The following is a 26,093-nucleotide window of genomic DNA, read 5'->3' as shown; positions in this document are numbered from 1 at the left end:
AATGACCAGTAGTTTGAGAGTTTTTTGGCCTGTCCAGTATAATAATGCCCTATGAACATCAGATGCAAAATTCTGAATACATATTTTGCTTTCAGGACATATAATAACTTGGTGAATAAGCTACAATTCACTAATGATTCCAATTGTTATAAATATTATACTCATGACTGAATAATATTATAAAACCTTTCCTCTAAGTGAAATGATTCTGCTTCCAGTAAAAGACTATTATTTAATGACATAAAACTGAAATGGATTCCATCTCATTTTAGAATATAATATGAATCACCACTTTTCTAATCAAAATATGTTTTAATACACATTGCACATTTTTGCATATAAACAGGAACAACAAATCCAAATAACACGGGCTCCCATACATTAAAATAGGGAATATAAATACAAATTTTAAGTTTTATATCTTTGGGTGAATATCTACTAACTTCTTAAATAACTTATGAAAATATAATGAACAAGACAGCAATAACATAATCATAGTGAATATTTATGTGACAAGCACTTTTCTAAATATTTTACATGTATAATCTAACTTAAACCTCAAAACCAATCTGAAATAGAAACTATTAGTACAACCTATTTTACAAAAAAGAAAACTGAGGTTCAGAAAGATTATCTAAGTTGCCCAACATTATAGAGCTGTCAAGTAGTAGAGCCATAAGACATTTCATCAAATATAAGACATTGTCAACTATATGATGAGACAATATTTCAATAGGAACTAAGAAGAAAACCCACTGCAATTAAACTCACATACCTATCGACTGTAATAATTTTAATACACATTTCTGCATCAGAGATGTTAAAATGTGAAAACATGTCTCAAAATCAATAAGCTCGTGTATAAAAGATTACAATATTATTATATTATCTATTTACTACATGAGGAAATACAATAAATGACTCGTACCTTTGGAAAACATAGGTAAAATATCTGGGCTTCCCCAGCTCCACGTGTACTTGCTTTCATTAAAAAGAGAATCAAATTCTACAGGATTTTCTTTCCATCCTTCAGGTTAATGAGAAAAATAAGCACACAAAAACAATAGTAATATATACATGATAAAGTAAGCCCAGAAAGAAGTATTCTTTAATAACAAAAAAATATTTGCCACAAAATTGGCAATAAATTTGTTAAGTATATTATATATAATTTTAAAAACTACTAGTAGTTCATGTTACTTTTGAAAGTAACATCTTGGAAAACCAAGGATGCTTGAATTAGACCAACCATAGTGTTTCAACAGCACAGGATGATAAGACTAAAGCTTAATTCTGGAATTAATACCAATGGGTGTTCACATAAGTAAGCCGTGAGAAAATTCTTGTCAAAAATATCTCAAAATTCACTTTATCTTCGTGGCATGATTCAGTATAAATGAAGCAATATTTATATAATTTCCTATTTAATAAACTTGTCTAAGAAGGCAATACCTTTGGCAACTGCACTGACATCTTCATAAAAACCAGCTATCAGGGCTACATGACCTGGTCTAGATTCCGTTGGCACATGTGTATGAGATATTCCCCAGCTGCCTTCATGCATTATGATATTCCTAAAAGATATTACAGATGAATAGTTAACATACATTAAGATTAAATACTCTCATAGGACTTCAGAAAAAGAAGATTGTTATAGAAGGAATCAAAACCAAACATATGAGTCAAAATTTAAGACAGAAAGTAATCTTCAAATCCCAGCTGAGCCCAGTTCTAGCCTTCCCACAAGCTGAATGCAGCAACATGAGTAAGCCCACCAGCTACAAGACCATGAGAGGAAGTACACCACTGTTGTTTTAAGCCATGAAATATTAAGATATTTTTACAGCAAAAATTAATATATACAATATTATTTATGAATGCAAAATTCATCGGGTGTGATGATGGGTATACAGGCATATAGAAAAACATCCTTGTTCTTAGGAGATATATGCTGAAGTGTTTAGGGATGAAGTGTTATGATGTCTTGCTTTCAAATTGTTAAGCAAAAAATAATTAAAAGTTCACGTGTGTAGAGAGAGGATGTAAACAAGTAAAAAAGTTAAAAATTGGTAAATCCAGTTTAAGGGTATACAGCTATTCATCGCATAATTCTTTCAATTTATGTGTATTTGGAAAATTATTCAAAAACTTGAGGGGAGGAGAATTGAGAATTCTCCTAATTAGAAGTTAAATTACATTCTTATATTTGAGATTAAAGTAGGTAAAAAGTTTATGTTGCTAAAATAAATCAATATTCTTTTAGTTGTATCACAGTGATTTATAAACTTTTGGGAAGAAAGCAAAACACTAGGGATGCTATTGCAGTAAAATGTCAGCAGTGTGACAAGTTAGAAAACAATGAAAGTAATTACATGGAATCTTGAATAGGGAGTGAGATCTTCTTGGTTTGTACAGGTTAATGTAATGCCCTGATACTTCCTGAAATAATTTGGGCAGAGAGTAAAAAAGTACTTGCAAAGTCCCCTTTGGGGACTGGGGAGAAAGGAGGAAATATTCAACTTACACATCTGGGGAATTCTTGATATTCTCACAAGCAGTGGGGATAACCAATTCAATAGACCGAGCCCTCGATCTTGGGACTCGCCCCTATGACATGTATTCCTGCAAAGGAGAAGCTAAGCCTGTTTATAATTATGCCTAAGAGTCACCCCCAGAGAACCTCTTTTTGCTCAGATGTGGCCTCTCTCTAAGCCAACTTAGCAGGTGAACTCACTGTCCTTCCCCCTACACGGGGCATGACTCCCAGGGGTGTAAATCTCCCTGGCAACATGGGACACAACTCTCAGGGATGAGCCAGGACCTAGTATCATGGGATTGACCAAAAGAGGGAAGAGAGAAATAAGACAAAATTAAGTTTCAGTGGTTAAGAGATTTCAGAGTTGAGAGGTTATACTGAAGGTCATTCTTATGGATTATACAGATATTCCTTTTTAGTTTATGGTGTATTGGAGTGGCTAGAGGGAAGTACCTGAAACTGTTGATCTGTATTCCAGTAGCCTTGATTCTTGAGGATGACTGTATAACTGTATAGCTTTGACAATGTGACCATGTAATTATGAAAACCTTGTGGCTGATGCTCCCTTTATCCAGGGTATGGACAGACGAGTAAGAAAGTTAAGGACAAAAAATAAATAAATAATGGAGCAGGAATAAGGGGTAAAAATTGGGGTACATTTCAATACTAATGGTCAATGAGAGGGAGGGGTAAGAAGTATGGGATGTATGGGTTTTTCTTTTTTCTTTTTATTTCTTTTTCTGCAAATGTTCTAAAAATGATCTAATGATGAATACACAACTACATGATGATATTCTGAGCCACTGATTTAATACTTTGAAGGGACTATATGGTATGGGAAGATATTTCAATACAAATATTTCTTAAAAAAAGAAAACAATGAATGTATCAAAAAAATTTTATAAGATTAATTCTTGACTCAATATATTCTGCAGAAAAATATAAGAATCAGTTTAGACACTTCTAATATTGACTTACTTGCAATAAAACAAATTTTGCTAAAACACATGCATAATAAGTAAATGGTCTGAAAACCATTTGGCCAGATAGTAGAGGAGAAATATTTTTTACTTCTTCAATTACACAATGAAAACTGGATTTAAACAAAAAGGGAAAGGTATAAAGAAATTTGGATACCTCTATATAAAAACATCTTAATCAATTTAGATTATATTTTAAAAAACCAAGATTAAAAAAAACACAAAAACAAGATGAGGAACAAACAAACCTTTTCAAGAACAGGTTTAGATGCAGATGGGAGAGTCTTGAATTGTAAATATATAATGGAACAAATCAACTGATAGAGCCTTCAACCTACTATAGACCAGTGTCTCCTTTGTAAGACTCAATGGGAAACAACTGTTATTCTTGTAACAGCAAGAATATTTTTATCTTATTATTTTTGCAATGAACAATATATTTCTCCTTTTAGGCCACATCCAAATGTGTGACCCAAATATTTTATATACTTAAAGGACTCTATGGCTTGATTTTATTTTCCTATTCTTCTATCTTCCAATTGCCCTGATTTGCTCATTTATTTTTATTCTTTAATGTGTTATAAAATTCTTTAAGCCATCATAATCTACCTCAGGAAATTCACTGTAGTATTAAAGTTATTTATTCATTCATTTTCCTATCAAACAACAGATATTTGTTAAATGTTTATTTTGTTCTAGGAGTAGGGATAAAGCAGTACATAAAACAGACAAAGTGCCAGTCTTCATGGAATTTACACATGAATGAAAAAGTATCTCAAATAATATCACAAAATGATAAGTAGTATAATGAAGAATAAAACAGGGTAAAGGAATACAAAGTAGTGGTTAACAGTGGGATTAGGGTCAAGAGTAAGTTCTCCTAGCATGTTTTAGATAAATTTCCATATAAATTTTAATCTCCTCCCAACAGCAATAAAAGAGGTAAATGGGGAAATTAAGTTAAATACAGGTTTGGGGTAGGGTAACATGCCTGTAATGAAAAAGAAGAACAATTACCAGTAGGGGCATCAAAAACCTAAAAAAAAAAAAAAAAACACCAAAGTTTTCTTTTATAAGCTACTCAACAGAAGTCAAAATGACATTAAACAGTGATGTTGACCGAGTAAGGACCTTTTATTATTTTATAGAAAGTAGTATTTTGAGTTAAATTCTATCTTTTCTGGCCAAATAACCATTGGTAATTAATGAGATTCATTAATTTTATGCCTGTCATTATTTGAAAGATTTAACAGGATTTATTTTTAAGAAAAACATAATATAGTGAGTTCTAACCCAATTGGGGGAAATTAGGACAATTTAACCAAGCAGCTAAAGCCATATATTTTAATTCATCTGCTGTCAGCTTACAAAATTGTAGAAATAAAGCCTGAGGGGAAATGAACTGTCATTAAAATACCAATCCATAACAATAATAGGAAATGTACATGTGCCCTATTTTCTTTCTCATCATACTGCTGTGCCCAAAATGAGAAAAACAATATATTCTACTGTTCACTTGAATGCAGGGTAATATTTTCAAGAGATGACTTTGTACCAGTTGGCACACTGACCTAATAAACGGTGCTCTGGAGTTTCCATCTTCATCTAGTTCATAAAGTGTATCTGCTCGCAGGCCATCAGCAACAAACAGCACTAATCTTTTCGCAGGAGGAGGCAATGGTGTAAACTGAGGAGTCATCCCATGAACCAAAGGAGACGTAAAATAAATGTCAAAGATAGAGGCGAAGAACACAAAATGTACGAGCAGTCCCAAAACAAAGAACAGCAGCATATCCAGTGTTTCTAATTAATCTTCAGGGAAAAAAAAAAAGGAGGAAGCAAAATTATATTTTGGTAAATCTTAATGGAACCATACATATTTTCAGGATATGTAGATTGACCCCGTATTTTAAAATGCATTAACTCACAACTTCATTTTCATGTACTGTGGTAAAAATAAACATGATTTTATAATGATAATACTGAAATAAAATATTTGATAAAATACATCCAATGCTTAAAAGAAAAAAAACGCAAGTATCTGTAAGCAATTAGGAAAAATAAAGTTCATGATAAATACAAATTCATACTAACCTCAAAATTAGCATAAGATCAAAAATCAAGAAAGCATGATGTCTGCCCTAAAATGAGTGAGGGTTCAGTCAAATCAAATCATATATAAAATAGAAAATATAACTTATGGTATTCTTGATTGCCCATATGGCAAACACTGCTATGCTAAGGAGTTTAAATTATTTAAATGTTTGTGGATTGAATTTGTTAACTCTTCATAATTAGCTATGGGGTCTTCTAGGGCCCTGAGGCTTAGCTATTATTTAAACTTCCCCTGACTATCCCACTTACTTGAGCAAGTAATGTGTATTCTGCCAATTCATTTAACTGAATCACATGAAGGAAAATGCAGTTAAACATCATTCGCACTTCAGAAAATTTGAAATAAAGGAAACAATTTATTTTTAGTTCCCTGAAGTAATACAAAGAAGTACAAACTATTTTGCTATTCACTACACAAAAAATGTACTTAGTATACACAATGCACATAATTTTGTGCTGGGGTAAAATAAATAACATGAAAAAGTCAATCACAGATCTGATGAGGTTAAAGATACTTTAGGGAGAAAACAAACTAATTTGTTTATTAAACAAGCAATTAAAGTATTATTAATAAAGCATTAATTAATACTGTAATATCAATTAATGTAATAGTAAAACATTAAATAATACTGTTAGTGTGCAATTAACTGTCAAAAATAAACTGTCCATGGGAATAGTTTTCAAATCACAATAATTTGCATTTGGTTGCAAATATCTTTACAGTTAGGGAGGAATAAAAATAATGTACACTAACTTGCCTTATTCATAGTGGGAGAGCATTAGTTATATATCATGATTCCTGGCGGAGGACCACTGCAGATAAAAAAATACATTTACAGATAGATCTTATTTTTGTAGACCTCAAAAATCACATTATAGAAGGAAAGGATGGCAAAATGCTTTGTAAAAAAATGAAGCATTGGGAAAAACTCTTATCAAACACAAGCACATTATATAATGAAATACAATAGAGTAAAGATCAAATTAAAGGCCATTTTTTTTGAGAGAATAGTCAACCAAACATCATATAAATTCCACCAAATTCCTTAGATAGGAGATGCAATTCTATAATCTAAGCAACAATTCTCATAATATTCTGCTTCTTTTGTAGCATATATGAGCTTCAACTACACATTAAACTATATTTAATAATGGTATTCAGAATATTAAAAAAAATCAGTTTGGTAAAATTAGAAAATACAGAGAAGCATAAAATAAATTACCCATGATTCTAAAGATAATCTCTTTTAATATTGTCTTATAGCCTTTATCCTAGCCACAGTTTTACAGAGTTTCACAATTCTGTATATTGTATATTAAATTACATCAACATTTCCTATCATTAAAAAAATACAACTCCTTTATGATACCAAAAGTATGATCAACACAAGAAAAAATAAATTGAGCTTCATCAAAATGTTAAAATTTTGTACAAAGTACTTTATCAAGAAAGTGAAAAGACAAACTACAAAACTGAGGGAAATATTTGGAAACCATAATATGCAGCACATGTAAAGAATTCCTATGACAACAACAAAAAGACAAACAACCCAATTTAAAAATGTGGAAAAAAGTTTGAATATATGCTTCTCCAAAGAAGATATACAAATGGCCAATAAGCACATAAAAATCTGCTCAGCAACATTAGTCATTAAGAAAATGCAAATCACAACCACAATGACATGCCACTACATATCTACTAGGATAGCTATTATTTAAAAAGTGAGAAATAAGTGTTGGTGAGGATACGAAGAAATTGGAACCCTCGAGCATTGCCGGTAATTATGTACAATGGAATAGCATCTATGGAAAACAGTTTGGCAGTTCCTCAAAAAGTGAAACAGAACATATGGCCAGGCAATTATACTCCTAGGTATATACCTAAAGGAACTGAAAGAAGAAACTTAAACAGATATCTGTACACCAGTATTTAAAGCAGCATTTAATAGCCAAAAGATGAAAACAATCCCAGTGTCCATCAACAGATAAGTGGATAAACAAAATGTGATATATACATAAAATGAAATAGTCAGTTGTAAAGAGGAATGAAGTTCTGATACATGCTACAACATGCATGAATCACGAAAACATTATGAGTGAAAAATACTAGACAAAAAAGGATATAGTATGATTCCATCTATACGAAATATTTAGAAAATGCAAATTAATAGAGACAAGTAGATGATTAGAGGTTACAGAGGGTCAGCAAAGGGGATGATAAGGAGTTACTGCTTAATGGGAACAGAATTTCTGTTTATGGGGTAATAAAAAGTTTGGTAATGGATGGTTGTGATGGTTACACATTTTAAATGTAATTAATGCCATGAATTGTGCACTTAAATATGGTAAAAATTGCAAATTTAATGTTATATATATCACAATAAAATTCTTTTTTAAAACCCCTCATAAACATTGCTAATGGCTATGTGATACTCTATTCTATGGGAAAGTCCTGACTTCCCTAAGCACTCAAAATAATTAGAAACAATTGAGGTTGTTTCTAATTTTTTACCACTAAAAGTGCAATGTGATTGGGCCACGATGGCTCAACAGGCAGAGTTCTCACCTGCCATGCTGGAAACCTGGGTTTGATTCCCAGTGCCTGCCCATGCCAAAAAAAAAAAAAGCAAAAGTGCAATGTGATTAATTATGTAAACCTTGTGCTAGCTTTTTAGACATTTCATAATGTGTGGCGTTTAAGATACTGTCAAGTAGTGCAATCAATGAATCAAAGGCTATGAGAATCTTTGAGGCTTTTTATATATATTGAAACAATGTTTTTTGTAGCTGAAACATTTGGCTGAATATTTTCTCAAAGTTAAACTAATTTAATTAACCAACTTGCCATAATGTTTCTCTTCTTTGATTTCCATCTCCCTACCCTCTCACGCCCCCCCCCCCCAAAAAGCCATCAGGTAAAACATTTACCACATAACAAACTAATTTTGATGAATAAAAAAGATGACTTTGAATACTCACCTAACAAGTTCAAGATCTCAAACCCAGAAAGTGTTCTTAATATTTTCATTTAAATCAAGTAATTTTAAAAGTCATAGCCCTTATTAAATATACATTTGAGCTTTCAATTTTGCTTTTAAATCCTCTAAAATATACTGAAATCCAGTCATTCTCTAGGATTTAGTGTTCTGTATTCAGAAAATACAGATCTTCCTGAGCTAAAACTGTATCTTATCATTTGAGCCTTGCATACTCAAATAGAGGGGAAACTAAGAGCCCCAGAGTATGTCCCCTAGGGGTAATTATAAAAATCTAAAAGAATAATGCAAAAGTGTCAAATACAACTGTGTTTCATTTGAGAAATAAACAAGAAAAAAAGACCCAATTTTAAATGGATAGAACAAAATTTTATTGGTAAGTAAAACATTTCTAAAGAAAAAACAAATATATTCACAGGGGCAAAAACCTATTTGACTATACTGTTAGATTAAATGCATAATTCAGGAAAAACAAATTTAAATAACGGATGAATATCTAAGTAACAAGTGTTAAAATCAACATATGGTACCCAGTGAAGCATCAAACATTATCTAACATTAAAAAGACTTCTAGGTAAGATATTTCTAATAAACATTATTGGTCTTCATAAGAATTTTAAAAGGGAAAAAACTGCTGGCAATTTTTAAGGGACAGATCTCATCTAGCTATTATACATATAAAATTCCTTTCAACTGGCAAAAATGGGCTATTCATTATATTCCATTATATATTTTTTAGATTTATATGAAAAAATAAGGTATTTAACAGCAAAGCAAACTTGAATTTTATTCACAGCTAACTGACAAGATAGTTTTTACATGTTCTATAGCATATTCCCTTCCCTCTTTCATTGTTATTACATAGCAACATTCTATTCCCTGATGCAGGTTAAATTCATGTCCTTACAAGAAAAAAAGCAAATTGTATTTTTACTAGAGAGACAAGCTATTAAATGATAAATTATCCAGATCAATGTAAATTAATTTAAAACAGAATTGTGCTATTTCCTTGACACAATCCACAATTTGGAAAGATTGTAAACGGTTCTTTGAAATTATTGAACAAATTTAAAGTTCCATTAAAAATGAATGCATACAAAGCCCCCTTCCGGGAAAGGTGAGAATGGGGAGAAATGCAACTTCCCCAAGTTGAATTCTTGATATTCTCCCAAGCAGTGTGGACAACCAAAGCTATAGGCTGAGCCCCCAGTCTTGGGGTTTGTTCATATGACCTATCCCCACAAAGGATAGGTCAAGCCTACTTAAAATTTAGGCCTAAGAGTCACCCCAAAGAGAGCCTCTTTTGTTGCTCAGATGTGGCCTCTCTCTCCAGTCAACACAACAAGCAATCTCACCACCCTTCCCCCTGTCTTAAGTGGGACATGACTCCCAGGGGTGTGGACCTTCCTGGCAACGTGGGACAGAAATCCTAGAATGAGCTGAGACTCAGCATCAAGGGATTGAGAAAAATCCTAGAATGAGCTGAGAATTAACATCAAGGGATTGAGAGAAGCTTCTCGACCAAAAGGGGAAAGAGTAAAATGAAACAAAGTGTCAATGGCTGAGAGATTCCAAACAGAGTGGAGAGGTTATCCTGGAGGTTATTCTTATGCATTAAATAGATACCACCTTGTTATTCAAGATGTAATGGAGAAGTTGGAGGGAACTGCCTGAAAATATAGAGTTGTGTTTCAGTACCATGTTTCATGAGGATGATTGAATAATGATATAGCTTTCACAACCTAACTGTGTGATTGTGAAAACCTTGTGTCTGATGCTCCTTTTATCTACCTTGTCAACAAAGGAGTAGAACATATGGAATAAAAATAAATAATAGGGGGAACAAACGATAAAATAAATTTAGTTTGAAATGCTATTGATCAGTGGAAGCGAGGGGTAAGGGGTATGGAAGGTATAATCTTTTTTTTTTCTGTTTTTGTTTTATTTCTTTTTCTATTGTCTTTTTATTTCTTTTTCTGAATTGATGCAAATGTTCTAAGAAATGATGAATATGCAACTGAGTGATGATATTGTGAATTACTGATTGTATATATTAATGTTTTATTTGGTTTGTTAAATTTTTTTAATTAATAAATAAATTTTTAAAAAATGAATGCATAGAGCCAGCCCATGCAAAAAAAAAAAAAATGTGTAAATAATTGTTTCCCCAAACCCACAAATATTAAGTCTTAACATTAATGATTTTAGTATATGGGACTATTATGGTATTTTAAGCTTATTTCTATTTTGGTTTGTTTCCCTGCTAGCTAACTAATAAGGCTGGTGATTTACTAACCTAGTTCTTCTAGACAAGCTATTCTACTTTGATAACTTCTCAAAATATAGATATTGAAGTTATATATTTCTGAATATCTATGTGTAATCAACACTCCAGAGAGTGCAAGATGTATATCTGTTTTTGTTTTGTTGTTTTCAAGTAAGAACCCCTTTATACAGTGGGGAGGGGAGGGTTAAGTCAATGCATGGAGAATACATACAAAGGGAAAACAAATACTGTATATGGAGCGCTTTCGGACAAAGGTGCTACTCAACTTCCTAAGTCACACAGAAATGTAAAAAGGGGTTGCTACTGCCTCTAAGAAACTTTGCCCAGGTCTGTGCTTTTGTTTGTGTTTAGGTACTCTTACTCTGTTTTAGATACTCTTACTATCTTATTTTCAAAGCTAATACTTGCATATTGTTCTTGCCCATGGAAAAACTCTATTTTCCTTTGTAAAAGGCATGTTTTATCTTGAAACAATCTTGTTTCCATAGCTTTTTGTTATGCAAATTATAAAAATGTCTTCACAGAATGTGATAGCTGGAAGAAATGCAAAGGTCTTTATATTTTAAATGCCCCTCAAGGTTTACTATCATGTGTTCAAATAGATTCAGCTTTTGAAAAACAAATATTTTCATGGCCAAAGTTTAAGGTCCCTTTTTCCTAGCAACCAGACAACCCCCTTATTCTCACAAGAATTAACTCCTGCAATTAAGCAGCTTTATTCTGAATTGTTAATTTCAATATATTCTGAAACATTCTTATGAGCACACAATTACGTTCTCAGATCTCGTAACTCAGAAAAGACCCTTTATATGCCTAATGTTATTTTCATTTTCTGCTTTCCTTCAGAGTTATCATTCCTTCAAAGAACTGTACTCACTTCACTGTACTGCCCCCACCGCAACACACACACTCATGCTTCACTCTTTATATGTGCCTAATACAAAGAACTTCAAGTGGCTAAACCACTATGTGTTCAACTCTTACTTCAACCTCTCAGTAGTATCCAACAAAGCTGACACCTCCACCATTCCGAAAACAGTGCTCCCTTGGTTTACCTGTCACCTTCCTCTTCTGGTCTTTCTTTTACCTCATTGTCTATTCCACCTCTACGTTGTCTAGGTGATTCTTGCAGTTCATATCTTCTAAATTTCACAGTAACTGTCTCCCCCACTCCTGGTACCAAAATGTTTCAGTTTGCAAGCTGCCAGAATGTTTAGAAATGGAACAGCTTTTAAAAAGAGAATTTAATAAGTTACAAGTTTACAGCTCTAAGCCTATAAAAAATATCCAAACTAAGGCATCCAGGAAAAGATACCTTAATGCAAGGAAGGGCAATAGGTCTAGAACACCTGTGTCAGCTGGGAGGTCACATGGCTAGCATCTGATTGTCCCTTGCTACTAGGCTCTGTTGCTTTTAGCCTCTGTTCCTGCGGCGGTTCCTCACTTTGCTTCTCCAGAGCTGGCCTTCATCTCTTGGCTTCCCTTGGCCCTCCCAAGGTTCTGACTTGCTTAACATCTCATGGGAAACCACATGACAATGTCTGCTGGGCTCCAAGATCTTCAAACATCTGTGTCAAACATCTCTGTTTTCCAAGTGTCAGCATCTGTATCAGATCTGTCTTTTCAAAATGTTTCCTTTTAAAGGACTCAAGAAAACTAATTTAGACCCACCTAGAATGGGTGAGGCCACATCTTCATTGAGATAATCTAATCATAAGCTCCTGTCCTAAAGTATTGAATCAGGATTAAAAGAAACAGCTATTTCCACAAGATCGGACCAGGATTAAATCATGGCTTTCTAGGGTCCGTAATTGCCTCAAACCAGCATAACTATGACATCTTTTAAAAAGATGAATTGCAACATGTCAAAAATGAAGTGTACAGAGGACTTCCGGAGAAGATGGCGGCTTAGTAAGACTCACGGGTCTTAGTTCCTCCTCCAGAAAAGCAACTAAAGAAACAGAAACAATACGAAACAGCTCCCGGAGTCACGACAGAGACCAAAAAGACAGCGTACCCCATTCTGGAACAGCTGACGGGCAGGGAGAATCTGCTGCGGTGAGATACCCGAGGGGCGCGCGTTTTCCCGGCCGGGGCGGCTGGCGACTGGGGTCCCCTCCACGCTCGTGGCTCCCCGGTCTGACTGGGAACGTTGGATAGCGGGGCCCTCCCGTCACGCTTGGCGTTTCGGGCCAGCTGGGCAATTAGGACCGGCACTCTCCCAAGCTGCAGCGGCCAGCGACCCCCCACCTCCACGCGCGGTTTCCCGGGCTGACTGCGGTGCAGACAGACGAGCGCCACGAGCGCCACCTACTGGGCAGGAAAAGAAAAACAGAGCCCAGAGATTTCACAGAAAAAGCTTTCAACCAGCTGCGTAACACACCCAGGGAAATCTGATCAAATGCCCAGACACCAGCAGAAAATAATGGATGACGCTCGGAAAATTGAAGATATGGCCCAGTCAAAGGAACAAACCAATAGTTCAAATGAGATACAGGAGCTGAGACAACTAATGCTGAATATACGAACAGAAATGGAAAAATTCTTCAAAAACCAAATCAATAAATTGAGGGAGGACATGAAGAAGACATGGGCTGAACAAAAAGAAGAAATAGAAAATCTGAAAAAACAAATCACAGAACTTATGGGAGTGAAGGACAAAGAAGAAAAAATGGAAAAAACAATGGATACCTACAATGGTAGATCTAAAGAGGCAGAAGCTACAATTAATGAACTGGAGGATGGAACATCTGAATTCCAAAAAGAAACAGAAACTACAGGGAAAAGAATGGAAAAACTTGAGCAGGGGATCAGGGAACTGAATGACAATATGAAGCGCACAAATATACGTGTTGTGGGTGTCCCAGAAGGAGAAGAGAAGGGAAAAGGAGGAGAAAAACTAATGGAAGAAATTATCACTGAAAATTTCCCAACTCTTATGAAAGACCTAAATTTACAGATCCAAGAAGTGCAGCGCACCCCAAAGAGAATAGACCCAAATAGGCGTTCTCCAAGACACTTACTAGTTAGAATGTCAGAGGTCAAAGAGAAAGAGAGGATCTTGAAAGCAGCAAGAGAAAAACAATCTGTCACATACAAGGGAAACCCAATAAGACTATGTGTAGATTTCTCAGCAGAAACCATGGAAGCTAGAAGACAGTGGGATGATATATTTAAATTACTAAAAGAGAAAAACTGCCAACCAAGACTCCTATATCCAGCAAAATTGTCCTTCAAAAATGAAGGAGAAATTAAAACATTTATAGACAAAAAGTCACTGAGAGAATTTGTGACCAAGAGACCAGCTCTGCAAGAAATACTAAAGGGAGCACTAGAGTCAGATACGAAAAGACAGAAGAGAGAGGTATGGAGTAAAGTGTAGAAAGAAGGAAAATCAGATATGATATATATAATACAAAAGCCAAAATGGTAGAGGAAAATATTATCCAAACAGTAATAATACTAAAAGTTAATGAACTGAATTTCCCAATCAAAAGACATAGAATGGCAGAATGGATTACGACCCAGCAATACCACTGCTAAGTATCTACTCAAGGGACTTAAGGGCAAAGACACAGACGGACATTTGCACACCAGTGTTTATAGCAGCATTATCTACAATTGCAAAGAGATGGAAACAGCCAAAATGTTCATCAACAGACGAGTGGCTAAACAAACTGTGGCGTATACCTACGATGGAATATTATGCAGCTTTAAGACAGACTAAACTTATGAAGCATGTAATAACATGGATGGACCTAGAGAACATTATGCTGAGTGAGTCTAGCCCAAAACTAAAGGACAAATACTGTAAGGTCCCACTGATGTGAACCGACATTGGAGAATCAGCTTGGAATATATCATTGGTAACAGAGACCAGCAGGAGTTAGAAACAGGGTAAGATAATGGGTAATTGGAGCTGAAGGGATACAGACTGTGCAACAGGACTAGATACAAAAACTCAAAAATGGACAGCACAATAATACCTAAGTGTAATGTAACTATGTTGGAACACTGAATGAAGCTGCACCTGAAATATGGTTTTTTATTTATTTGTGTGTTTGTATCTTTTGTTTTTGTTTTTTTTCTTTTTCCTTTATATATATATATATATATATATATATACACATATATATATATATATATAATTAGTATTATTAATTCTCTTCTCTATATTAACATTCTATATTTTTTTCTGCTGTTTTGCTAGTTCTTTTCCTAAATCGATGCAAATGTACTAAGAAATGATGATCATACATCTATGTGATGATACTAAGAATTACTGAGTGCATTTGTAGAATGGAATGATTTCTAAATGTTGTGTTAATTTCTTTTCTTTTTTTTGATTAGTAAAAAAATTAAAAAAAAAAAAAAAAATGAAGTGTACAAATCTTTCCCAATTATCTATCTCCATATCCTCCCGGGGTAATCTGTGTCTTTCATATCTTAGGGAATGAAAACACCAAGGTGCTCAAGCCATAAATCTGTTTAACATTTAAGAAAGTGTAAAACTGCTTTGCAAAGTACCTGTACCATTTTATATTCAGATCAGCAATATATGAGAGTTCTAGTTACTCTGTAACCTCGCCAAATACCTGATAATTATCAGTCTTTTTAATTTCACAAGTATGAGTAATCTCATGGTGGTTTTAATGTGTATTTCCATAAAGGTCAATGTTGTTGTTGTACACTTTATCGTGTACTTAAATGGCCCTTTATATGCCTCCTTTGGTGATGTGTCTATTCAAATATTTTGCCCGTTTTTTAAAAATTGGGTTGTTTGTCTACATAATACTAAATTTAAGATTCCTTGATACATTCTAAATGGCGTATTTCCAGGTATGTTAAAAAAAATACATAGTGTCTTGCCTTTTCATCTTTGTAACAGTGTCTTTTGAAGAGTAAGTTTCTAATTAAGATGAAGACCAATATATATTGATTTTTTTTTAATTATTCAACAATTGTTTCAGCAAAATTCTTGAAAAGATTATCCCTTCTTCATTGAATTGCCTTGGCATCTTGCTCAAAAATCAATTAGCTGAAAGTTGGAAATTTCTAGTCAAATAGGATGGCAGCACGGGATGCTCATGAGTTCTGTTCTTCCACAGAATCTTTGAACAACTTGCAAAAACTGGTAGAGCCATCTTCCTCAGCACTCCAAAAAACAATTAGAGGATTGCAATAACAGAGCGAGCACCACTTCAAGACAACATAGCTTAAAAACAGTAGGAGAACATATGGAGCCCTTGCTGGGTCTTTCCCAACCCTGCCCCAGTGCAGAGTGGCGCCTGCCTGCACTCTCATTCCAGGTCCCTGGTCCTGATCCTAAGGGAACAGGGTAACCCTTATGTGCATACTGGAATGTCTGTATATTGACGCCAATCTATCTGATAGCAGTATGAAAGACTGAACTAGGATGATGTCCTTGGCTCACCTTCCCAGAACTTGCTAGAGAGAGGAGTTTGCAGATGGCTAAAACAGCAGAATTGTAACAAATAGAAGCGGCTTGGAACAAAGGATTATCAGCTTCAAAACACATGATAGAACACCAGAGAGTGAAAGAATATTTCAAAGGGACTAAAGAAGACATTTCTAATGCTATAAACCATAAGGTCATACCTAGGACAGCACACAAGCTCAGAAAGACCAAGAGGACCCTGTAATATTGCCTTGGACTAATTTTGGTAGAAGATTGATACTCAGAAGAAAGGCACCAGCCAAAATAGAGCCAATTGGCAAAGGCTGTGAAAAGTCTTTTTCAGCCTTGCTTTGTTTGCTTTTGTTGCTCCTGGGAGCCAAGAAAATTCCTGTCATATCACTAGCTGATATAACACATATGTACTTAAGGGAACAGACCTCTCAGGGACTACATTTCAGAGGTAACACTTAAAATATTAAAACATACACTGTGTAACAAGAGATTACAAGACTAAGAAATGGAAAATGATGGCCTATACACAGTAACAAGATATAAGTTCAGAAATCATCAGTGAAGAAGACCAGAGATTAGACATACCAAAGTCTTTACAAAAATTATCTTCAAAATGCTCAAAGAACTCAAGGAAACACAAAGAAAGAACTAAAAGATACCAGGAAAATAATAAATAAACAAAATGAGAATCTCAATAAAGAGAAGGAAATTCTGAAAAAAAAAACAAACAGAAATAGTAGAGTTCAAGACCATACTAACTGAAATAAAAAATGCCCTAGTAGAACCACAAAGCAGCAGTTCTCGGTTCCTTCTCCAGTCTCTGGTTTGGCACATCTGTCCACTTCTTCAGCTTCCACTATGTCCATAAGAGTCACCCAGAAGTCCTACAAAGTACCCACTTCTGGCCCCCAGGCCTTCAGCACCTGCATCAGCTCCTTGGCTTATTCTCAGGTGAGCAGTGGTGGCAGCAGCTTCTGGGGTGGCCTGGGCAACGGCATGGGTCTGCTCAGAGGCTATGGCCAGGCAGGGAGTGCAAGGAGCATCACAGGCATCATGTTGAACCAGAGTCTGTGGAGCACCCTTAAGCTGGAGGTAGAACCCATTATCCAGACTGTGAAGATTCAGGAGAAAGGGCAGATCAAGAGCTTCAACAAGTTTGCTTCCTTCGTTGAAAAGGTATGGTTCCTGGAGCAGCAGAACAAGATGCTGGGGATGAAGCAGAACCTCCTGAAGCAGCAGAAGATGGCTCAGAGTAACATGGACAACATGTTTGAGAACTACATCAACAACCTTCAGAGGCAGCTGGGGCAGCTGGGGCCAGGGTAAGGAGACCCAGTAAGGGCTCCATGTTTTCCTACTGTTTTTAACATGTTTTGTCTTGAAATGGTGCCCACTCTGGGCCAGGAGAAAGCTGAAGCTGGAAGCAGAGCTTCATGACATGCAGGGGCTGGTGGAGGACTTCAAGAATAAGTATAAGGATGAGATCAACAAGTGAACAGAGATGGAGAATGAATGTGTCCTCATCAAGAAGTATGTGGATGAAGCTTGCATGAAAAAAAGCAGAGCTGGAGTTCTGCCTGGAAGGGCTGACTGATGAAATTAACTTCCTCAGGCAGCTGTATGAAGAAGAGATCTGTGAGCTGCAGGCCCAGATCTCATATACATTCATGGTTCTCTCCATGGACAACAGCCACTCCCTGGATGTAGATGGCATCATTACCAAGGTTAATGCACAGTATGAGAACATCACCAACTGCAGCTGGCCTGAGACTGAGAACATGCACCAGATCAAGTAGGATGAGCTGCAGACGCCAGCCAGGAAGCACGGAGATGGCCTCCACTGCATGAAGACCAAGATCTCTGAAATGAACTGGAGCATCAGCCAGCTCCAGGCTGAGATCAAGAGCCTGAAGGGACAAAGGGTTCTCTGGAAGCCACCACTGCTGATGCTGGGCAGCATGGAGAGCTGGTCATTAAGGATATCAATGCCAAGCTGGCCCAGCTGGAGGCCACACTGTACCCGGCCTAATAGGACACAGCATAGCAGTTTTGTGAGCACTAGTTGCTGATGAACATCAAGATGGCCCTGGAAATTGAGATCGTCACCTACTGCAAGTTGCTGAAGGGTAAGGAGAGCTGGCTGGTGTCTGGGATGCAGAAAACGAGTTTTCATACAAAGACCTCCAGTGGCCACTCAGGTTCACTGAGCCCTGCCTTTGGGGGCCTCACAGGCACCGGCAACAATTATGGCCTAAACTCCTCCAGTACAGCTGCAGCTCCAGTGGGTGCTCCAGTTCCTTCAGCTACACCAGCTCCGCCAAGGCCATGGCTGCGAAGAAAACTGAGACCTGCAATGGGAACCTGGTGTCCAAGTCTTCCGATGTCCTGCCAAAGTAGACTACCACTACAGCCCCGCCCTGACCATCCTCCTGCCATGGCTGTCCTAGAGTCTGTGGACAAGGAGTTGTACAAGGGGGCATAGGGAGATCTGGGGTACCCCTTCTTGCCCATGTCCCCATCTAGAAGCCAATTTTGTCTTTTCCACAATAAAGTCTCAGTTGGCTCTGCCAAAAAAAAAAAAAAAAAAAATCCCTAGTAGCTTTCAACAGCAGATTAGAACTGGCAGAAAAAAAGAATCAATGAACTTGAAAACAAGACCATTGAAATTATAAAGGTTGAGGAGCAGAAAGAAAAAATAATGAAGTGAGTAGAGTCTAAGAGGCCTGTAGAACACCATCAAACAGGGGCAGAAGCAATATTCAAAGAAAAACTGACAAAAAATTTACCAAACTTAATGAAAGATATGAATATGCATAGGTAAGAAGGCCAACAAACCCCAAGAAGAAAAAAATCAAGGAACCCGCTGTAGTTTAAACCGTCAAATGTCAAGAACAAGGAAAGAGTTCTAAAAGCTGCAAGAGAAAAATAATATGTGATGTGCAAGGAAGCCAAAATAATATTACGTACTGATTTCTCAACAAAAACAAAGAGGCAAGAAAGCAATGGGATAATATATTTAAAATGCTGAACAAAAATAACTGCCAATGAAAAATTTTATTTCTGGCAAGACTGTCTCTCAAAAATTATGGTAAGATTAAGACAAACCAAGATAAAAGTTGAGGGAGATTGGCATTGTGAGACCTACCCTAAAAGCAATGCTAAATGGAGTTCTTTGGATAAAAAGAAATGACACTAGACACTAGAGCAAAGGCATAAAGAAATAAAGATCTCCAGTAAAGATAATCAGATGAGTAATTATAAACACCAATACTGTTGCATTCTTGGAATGGAACTCTAATTTCTACTTCCTACAGATTCTAAAATATGAATACATAAAAAATAACAATAAATCTTCAGTTTTGGGCATACACTGTAAAAGATTCAACTTGTAACAAATACAACAAAAATATGGGAGGATGGAGGGGTATAGGAATATTAGTTTGTATATGCTATGGCCATTCAATTGGCAACAAATCAAGCATTATCTTTATAAATTTAGGATGTTAATTTTAAGTCCGATGGTAACCCAAAGAAAATGTCTGAAAAATATACACAAAAGGAAATGAGCAAGGATTCAAAATAGTACACTACAAAAAATCAAATAAATATGTATATAGGCAGTAATAGAAGAATTAAGGGACAAAAAAAAAGGTATATAAGATTACAAAAAACAAATAGCAAAATGGCAGAAGAAACTCCTACATATCAGTAGTTACTTTAAATGTAAATGGAGGGTGGTGCAATAGTGGCTCAGTGGCAGAATTCTTGCCTACCATGCTGGAAACTCGGGTTCGATTCCCTGCCCATGAATCGAGTGCCTGCCCATGAAAAATAAAATTAAATAAATAAATGTAAATGGTTTAACTTCTTCAACAAAAGGCAAAGATTGGCAAAATGGATAAAAAAAAAAGGCATGATCCATTAAATGCCTTCTACACTTAATAAAGCGGGGAAAGGAAATATAACAAAATAAGGTATCAGTGTTTAAGAGAGTCAAGAGGCTATTCTGGAGGGTACTTTTTTGCAAGCTTCAGCTAGATATTGCTAATTTCCATGGTTTGCCATACTTAACTAGCATCATTTCTGTTAACCCTAAAGAACACCCAGAGCTCTAACTGAGACTGTATAAAAGTTTCATGTACTAAGTTTATTTTCCTGAAACCTATAACCTCCAGAGTGTTCCTAGGCCTGATAAGTCCTGGAACCCAAAGAGGCCAGCCTCCCCAAGAATATCAATTAATTCCATCCCCTTCTCCTATATTGTTGACACCCCTTTCCAACATGTAAAAGTTAGAATGGACATAGCCTAAAGACCTGTATAGATTGGGAATAGGTTCAAAGAAAGAGGAAGAGTTATAACAGAGAAAAGATTTAACAATGAGTATGAATGCTGAGTCACTATAATGATATTTCTTTTAGCTTCCAGTGCTTTACAGTAGCTAGAAGGAAAAATCTGGAAATATGTAATGGCAACCCATACTAAACATTGAAATCTGTTCTGTAACTACTTGTTAAACTGTACTTTGAAAATTATTGCTTTTTTGTATATATGTTATACTCCACAATAAAAAAAAAGTTTTAAAAAAAGCATGATCCAACTTTATGCTCTTTACAACAGACTCACTTTAAATGCAAAGACAAAAGTGGGTTAAATGCAAAAGGATGGAAAAAATTTTCCATGTAAATAGTAGCCAAAAATGAGCTCAGTTAGCTATACTAATATCAGATAAAATAAACTATATATCAAAATCTGTTAGAAAGTGCAAGAAAGGACACTATATATACACTGATAAAGGGGTTAATTAAATAAGAAATTATAACAAAATATAAATGCACTGTAGCAAGAGTATTGCTTTTTTTGTTTTCTTGTGTTGTTTTTTTTTTATAAATGTGAATCTATCATATCACCTCACCCTTGTATAAAATTTTTCAAAGGCTCATCCTCTACCCCCACTATTCTATCCCAATCAAGAAAGGACTGGCCTCTGCCTACTTTTCTAGCTTTGTCACATAGCCCTTCCCCTTGCTTAACAGTATCTCACCACATCGGCTTTCTCTCATTTTTCAAGTATCTGCACCTCTTCTGCTACAAGAACTTCATAGGTACAATTCCTCTCTATACAAGGCTCTCCCACAGTATCCTCCACGCTTTCTCTCACCCTCATTGACTCCTAACACCTTGAACTTCCAACTATCACTTCCTCAGGGGAGCCTTTGATGGCAGCTCTTTGCACTGATGTTTCATGGTACCTGCAATCTGGCCCCCAATCATACAGCTCTCCATTACACCCAAAGGTGAATGTGGGCCCAGAAGTGGGATGGAGGGTAGGGTGGGAGGCAGGTGGGTAGGACTCCATTCTAAACCAAAGCTATGCCTTATCTTGAAAATCATAGGTGGCACCATATATATTTATCAACTCTGAGCACTAGTTCTGCAAGTACTTGAAACTACTCAACCACATCACTAGAAAGTCAACCAGAATGTGATATTGCAAATTAAAGCTTCAGTAGATAAATGCTTGCAAGTATTCTAAAATACTGCCTAGCCATATTCCAGAACACACACAATGCTTGAGGTATCTGACTGAGGGAATGAAAAGAGTGGACAGGGGCCAAAGAGGTCACATAGACCAACCCGTGCCTTCTGCAACTGAGGTCGGGAGATGTGAGGTGCAGGTACCCAAGTTTTCCTGGGAAAGTGGTGGCAGAGCTTAGACTAGAAGCCATCAATTAGGCATGTCTTTGACAATTTAGATTAAAGTCTGTCTCTGTTGCTTCATCATAATTCTGGACAGGGTTTGTATCTTTTTTCTTCTGTCACTACATACCCAGCATCAATTAGTCCTAAACCCTCATTAAAAATAAATGTTTGCTGAATCAACATTTTTCAAAAATCATTTCTAAAGTACATGCAATATGTCCATATAACCACTAGAGGCTGCCTTACTTTTCTTTTTTGTTTCTTTAACATACTTGATTTGTGAAGACTCAGGATATTTTTGGGTAAAAAACTTTTATGATTAAGTGATTATACTCATTTAGAATACATAAAATTGCAATGAGTCCCAAAAATCAACATTCATATGTTACTGATTATATTATTACCAAGCGCATGTATATTAAACAATACAATTATTTAATATTTTTCTTTAAAGATGACATTTTTATTCATATTTATTTACCAGAAAACTTTGATTATTTGTCATCAACAAAAATCCTCCTAAATAAAAGTAGAAACATTAAAATTTAAAAAGATACAATCCACGTAACAATAAAAATTATATAATATACAATTGTGGAATGTAACTTAACTGATATTCGTGACTACTACCACCTATTTGGTGCTTACTGACAATTGCAAATAAGAAAACCTAAATTCTGCAAAAGTGGTAATTTGTGCGTATGCGTGAAGGAAATGAAAGCTATAAGGAACAGCGCCCAAATGCTTTTGACTACATCCTTTATCCACATATCCACCCCGCCTAAACCGATTAGTCAGAAAAGCTGCAGCATTAATGGTAAAAGAATGCCTCTAATGTCCAAGGACAGATTACTTCAGTTTTTTCCAATAGTTATTGGTGGGGTTGACTTGTCCAGGTCGTTGAACGTCTCCAGGCTGCGTTTCACTTAACTCTCTAGTAACGGGCTGCATTTGACATCTTCAAGGGCCCCTGCTGTGCAAATTGTGCATTCAATCCTAATTCTTTATGACGCACCTAAGAGTTTGTGGGCCAAGACGAGGCTACCTGGCTATTCACAGACCAAGACGAGCCAAACCTCAGGGTTCAACCATTTGCCTTGTTAGGCCCCCACCCCACCCCCGCCTTTCCCACCTTATTCCAGGGCTAACAGGGGGCGGGGAGCCTCCAGGGCGTCAGCCACATGGCTAAGAAAGAAAGAGGAAGAAAGCCAGATTCTGGGTACTATCCTGGGCACTAGCTCCTCGGGCGGTAAAAACGTCATCAAAACCCAGCAAACGGCGAGAAAAAGTGACGTGCCGGAGGGAAACAGCGGGCCGGCGAGGTCAGTTTCGGTGCCGCCGCAACTCGGCGCGCGGCTCCCTGCAAGCTACTTGGGTCAGGACAGATCTCGGAAATGAGACTTTCTCAGGGACCCAGCGCCACCAAGACTCTCCGGCAAGGATCTCCTTCTGCCCCTAAAACGAACCCCAAGGGGGTAATCCTAAACCACCACGGTACCCATCCCTCAACCACGGAACGCCCCCCTACACTTACCAGTTCAGCCGCTGCTCCCGCGATATTTCCATAGTCACACCCCCTTAAGTCCCCCCCTCTCCTCCGCCGGCCAACCCTTGAGGAATTGGGGGCGGGGCTTTGCTTCTGAGCGGGACGCCGGTCCTTCAATCTTGGTTTTCTAGCACAGGGAAGCCGCCGGGCTGAGGCGGGGCTCGGGCTCGGGTGGGCGGAGCCCGAGGGCGGACCAGCGCCGTCTCTCGCGAGACCCGAGACCGGGAAGATCGCTGAGGCGGTGTGTGCTCGTGCCGGAGGAATTGCTGCTTCCGAACCCACGTCTGGTCTCCAGGCCAGAGGTGGGACGGGCGGGATAGGGCTTGTGGAGGCACGCAAGTGTCACCGCTGTGGTGAAGGAGGGACTCGGGCTGCGGCCTGTCAGACCCAGTTAGGGATCAGCCCACACTCTTGACGGGATAAGATGGCGGCTGGAAGTTGTGGCATTGGTGACGGCGGCGTGAATCTTTTCCTCAGCGATTCGGACCGGGACGACGACGAGGTCGACGAGGAGGTAGCGGCGAGCGAGGAGCGGTAGTGAGGACCTCGGCTGGGCCGCGGAGTTGGTCTCGGTCTCGTCTGGAATGGGGAGCTCTGGGGATCCCTGGAGCGGTTATGCACTTCAAATCTAAAGAATGTTGTAATCATTTCCCTCAAACCACTGCTTTAGTTGTAATTTGATGTATAGTATGGTATTCACTTTAAAATGTCTCCTAAATTCCAGTGTAAGTCATTCCTTAAACCATGGATTTCTATAGAAGTGTGTTGCTTAATTTGCAATTTTATTTAGAAATTTTTATTTTTGTGTAATTTATTCCTGTAGTATTTGTTTCCACCAACCTTTACTTCACTTTTCAGCTTTTTAAATTTTAATTTTCAATTATTGCATAATTTTAGTTCTAGAAGTATTTGATTCTTTTTTCATTCTTCTAGAGTATTTCTCATAGTTTCTGTTCTCAAAGATATTTTCATTCTTCTGTTTCGATTTTTCAGACATAGTAAAGATATTTGTATTATGACCTGTGTCTGATAATCTTAGCATCTGAAATCCTTGCAATTTTGGTTGTTACCTATTTACTGATTGTTACTAATTATACCTTGGTATTCTTGTTATTTTTCACTGCGAGGTATCCATTTTCCATGTAAATTTCTTTGTATGAGGAATTTCATGAAATCCAGAATAAACCTGTTTCAGCACGGGCGGGAGAGGGGAAAGACTTATATCTAGAAATTTTATCTAGTTCTCCAGATAGTTGATTTTATACTTTTAAAATTCAGCTCATTAAAATTAAACCAGTATTATGGAATCAGCACTGGCCTGGACCTAGAAGACTGGCTTCTAGTCTAAGCTCTGCCACCACTTTCCCAGGAAAACTTGGGTACCTGCACCTGACATCTCCCGACCTCAGTTGCAGAAGGCACGGGTTGGACTATGTGACCTCTTTGGCCCCTGTCCACTCTTTTCATTCCCTCAGTCAGATACCTCAAGCATTGTGTGTGTTCTGGAATATGGCTAGGCAGTATTTTAGAATACTTGCAAGCATTTATCTTCTGAAGCTTTAATTTGCAATATCACATTCTGGTTGACTTTCTAGTGATGTGGTTGAGTTAGTTTCAAGTACTTGCAGAACTAGTGCTAAGAGTTGATAAATATATATGGTGCCACCTGTGATTTTCAAGATAAGGCATAGCTTTGGTTTAGAATGGAGTCCTACCCACCTGCCTCCCACCCTACCCTCCACCCCACTTCTGGGCCCACATTCACCTTTGGGTGTAATGGAAAGCTGTATGATTGGGGGCCAGATTGCAGGTACCATGAAACATCAGTGCAAAGAGCTGCCAGCTAAAGGGAAAAAATAAAAGTGGCGAATGCTTTACTAATGATGCCCAACAGACTTAATCACTTTCATGTTTGCAAAACAAAAGGAAAAGGAAACTCCTTTATTCCAGAAAACCTGTAAATTCAAAATTCCAAATAGTATTTTGTGTACAGGAGCAGAAATGCTATACATTATTATCTTTCTTTTTAAAACAAAATTTATTGAATCCTTGATAGATCTCAGATTCTTCACACAGTTTCTTTTTCTTTGTCATGAGCAATCCCAGGGTGATGGTCATAAATATGACCATCGCATCGTTGTCAATGCTGCAAAAAGAGAAAAGGAAACATGTTACAGTCAGAACATATGTAAGTATAAGGGAAAAAGAGGGAAAGTATAAGATAATCTTACAACAATAGCAAATGATTATATTTCAATAATTTTTTTTTACGTCTAAAAGACAATTTGTTAACTAAGCAGATTACATAGAGCAGAGGTTCTTTTTTTTTTTTTTTTTTTTTTTGTTCTTTTTTACTTTTATTCTTTTTGTTTTTTGGAATAATGAAAATGTTCAAATATACATTGCGATGACTAATGCACAGCTATATGAAGACACCGTGAACCACTGATAGTACAATTTGGATGATTATAGGGTATGTGAATATTATCTCAATAAAAATG

The 26,093-nt window shown here is 36.7% G+C and overlaps 2 protein-coding genes and 1 pseudogene across 3 annotated transcripts in view; 2 read left to right on the top strand and 1 right to left on the bottom strand.

Annotated features, from left to right (window-relative positions):
* Window positions 1–23,796, bottom strand: part of PIGN (phosphatidylinositol glycan anchor biosynthesis class N) — a 193,440-nt gene extending 169,644 nt beyond the window's left edge. The window contains exons 1-4 of the mRNA XM_077135318.1: window positions 23,581–23,796; window positions 5,088–5,328; window positions 1,453–1,574; window positions 929–1,027 (exon numbers count right to left, since the gene is read on the bottom strand). Of these exons, the coding sequence (XP_076991433.1) occupies window positions 929–1,027; window positions 1,453–1,574; window positions 5,088–5,308 (442 nt within the window). The 5' untranslated portion in view covers window positions 5,309–5,328; window positions 23,581–23,796. The remainder of the gene's footprint in view (window positions 1–928; window positions 1,028–1,452; window positions 1,575–5,087; window positions 5,329–23,580) is intronic.
* On the top strand, window positions 17,204–18,742 carry LOC143662548 (keratin, type II cytoskeletal 8-like; annotated as a pseudogene).
* The window catches only part of LOC143661995 (uncharacterized), a 24,373-nt gene continuing 21,374 nt past the window's right edge, over window positions 23,095–26,093 (top strand). The window contains exons 1-2 of one of the 2 annotated variants that reach the window (XR_013165067.1): window positions 23,095–24,106; window positions 25,690–25,908. Coding sequence is in view for 1 of the 2 variants with exons in the window: in XM_077135317.1 (XP_076991432.1) it covers window positions 24,017–24,106; window positions 25,690–25,780 (181 nt within the window). In the remaining variant the exon portion in view is untranslated. The remainder of the gene's footprint in view (window positions 24,107–25,689; window positions 25,909–26,093) is intronic. The other variant, XM_077135317.1, reaches the window with a different exon arrangement.

Source organism: Tamandua tetradactyla, chromosome 18 (assembly GCF_023851605.1).
Source record: "Tamandua tetradactyla isolate mTamTet1 chromosome 18, mTamTet1.pri, whole genome shotgun sequence".
Taxonomy (NCBI): domain Eukaryota; kingdom Metazoa; phylum Chordata; class Mammalia; order Pilosa; family Myrmecophagidae; genus Tamandua; species Tamandua tetradactyla.
Note: the sequence above shows the minus strand (reverse complement) of the source record. Positions and strands in the feature narration are given on the sequence as shown.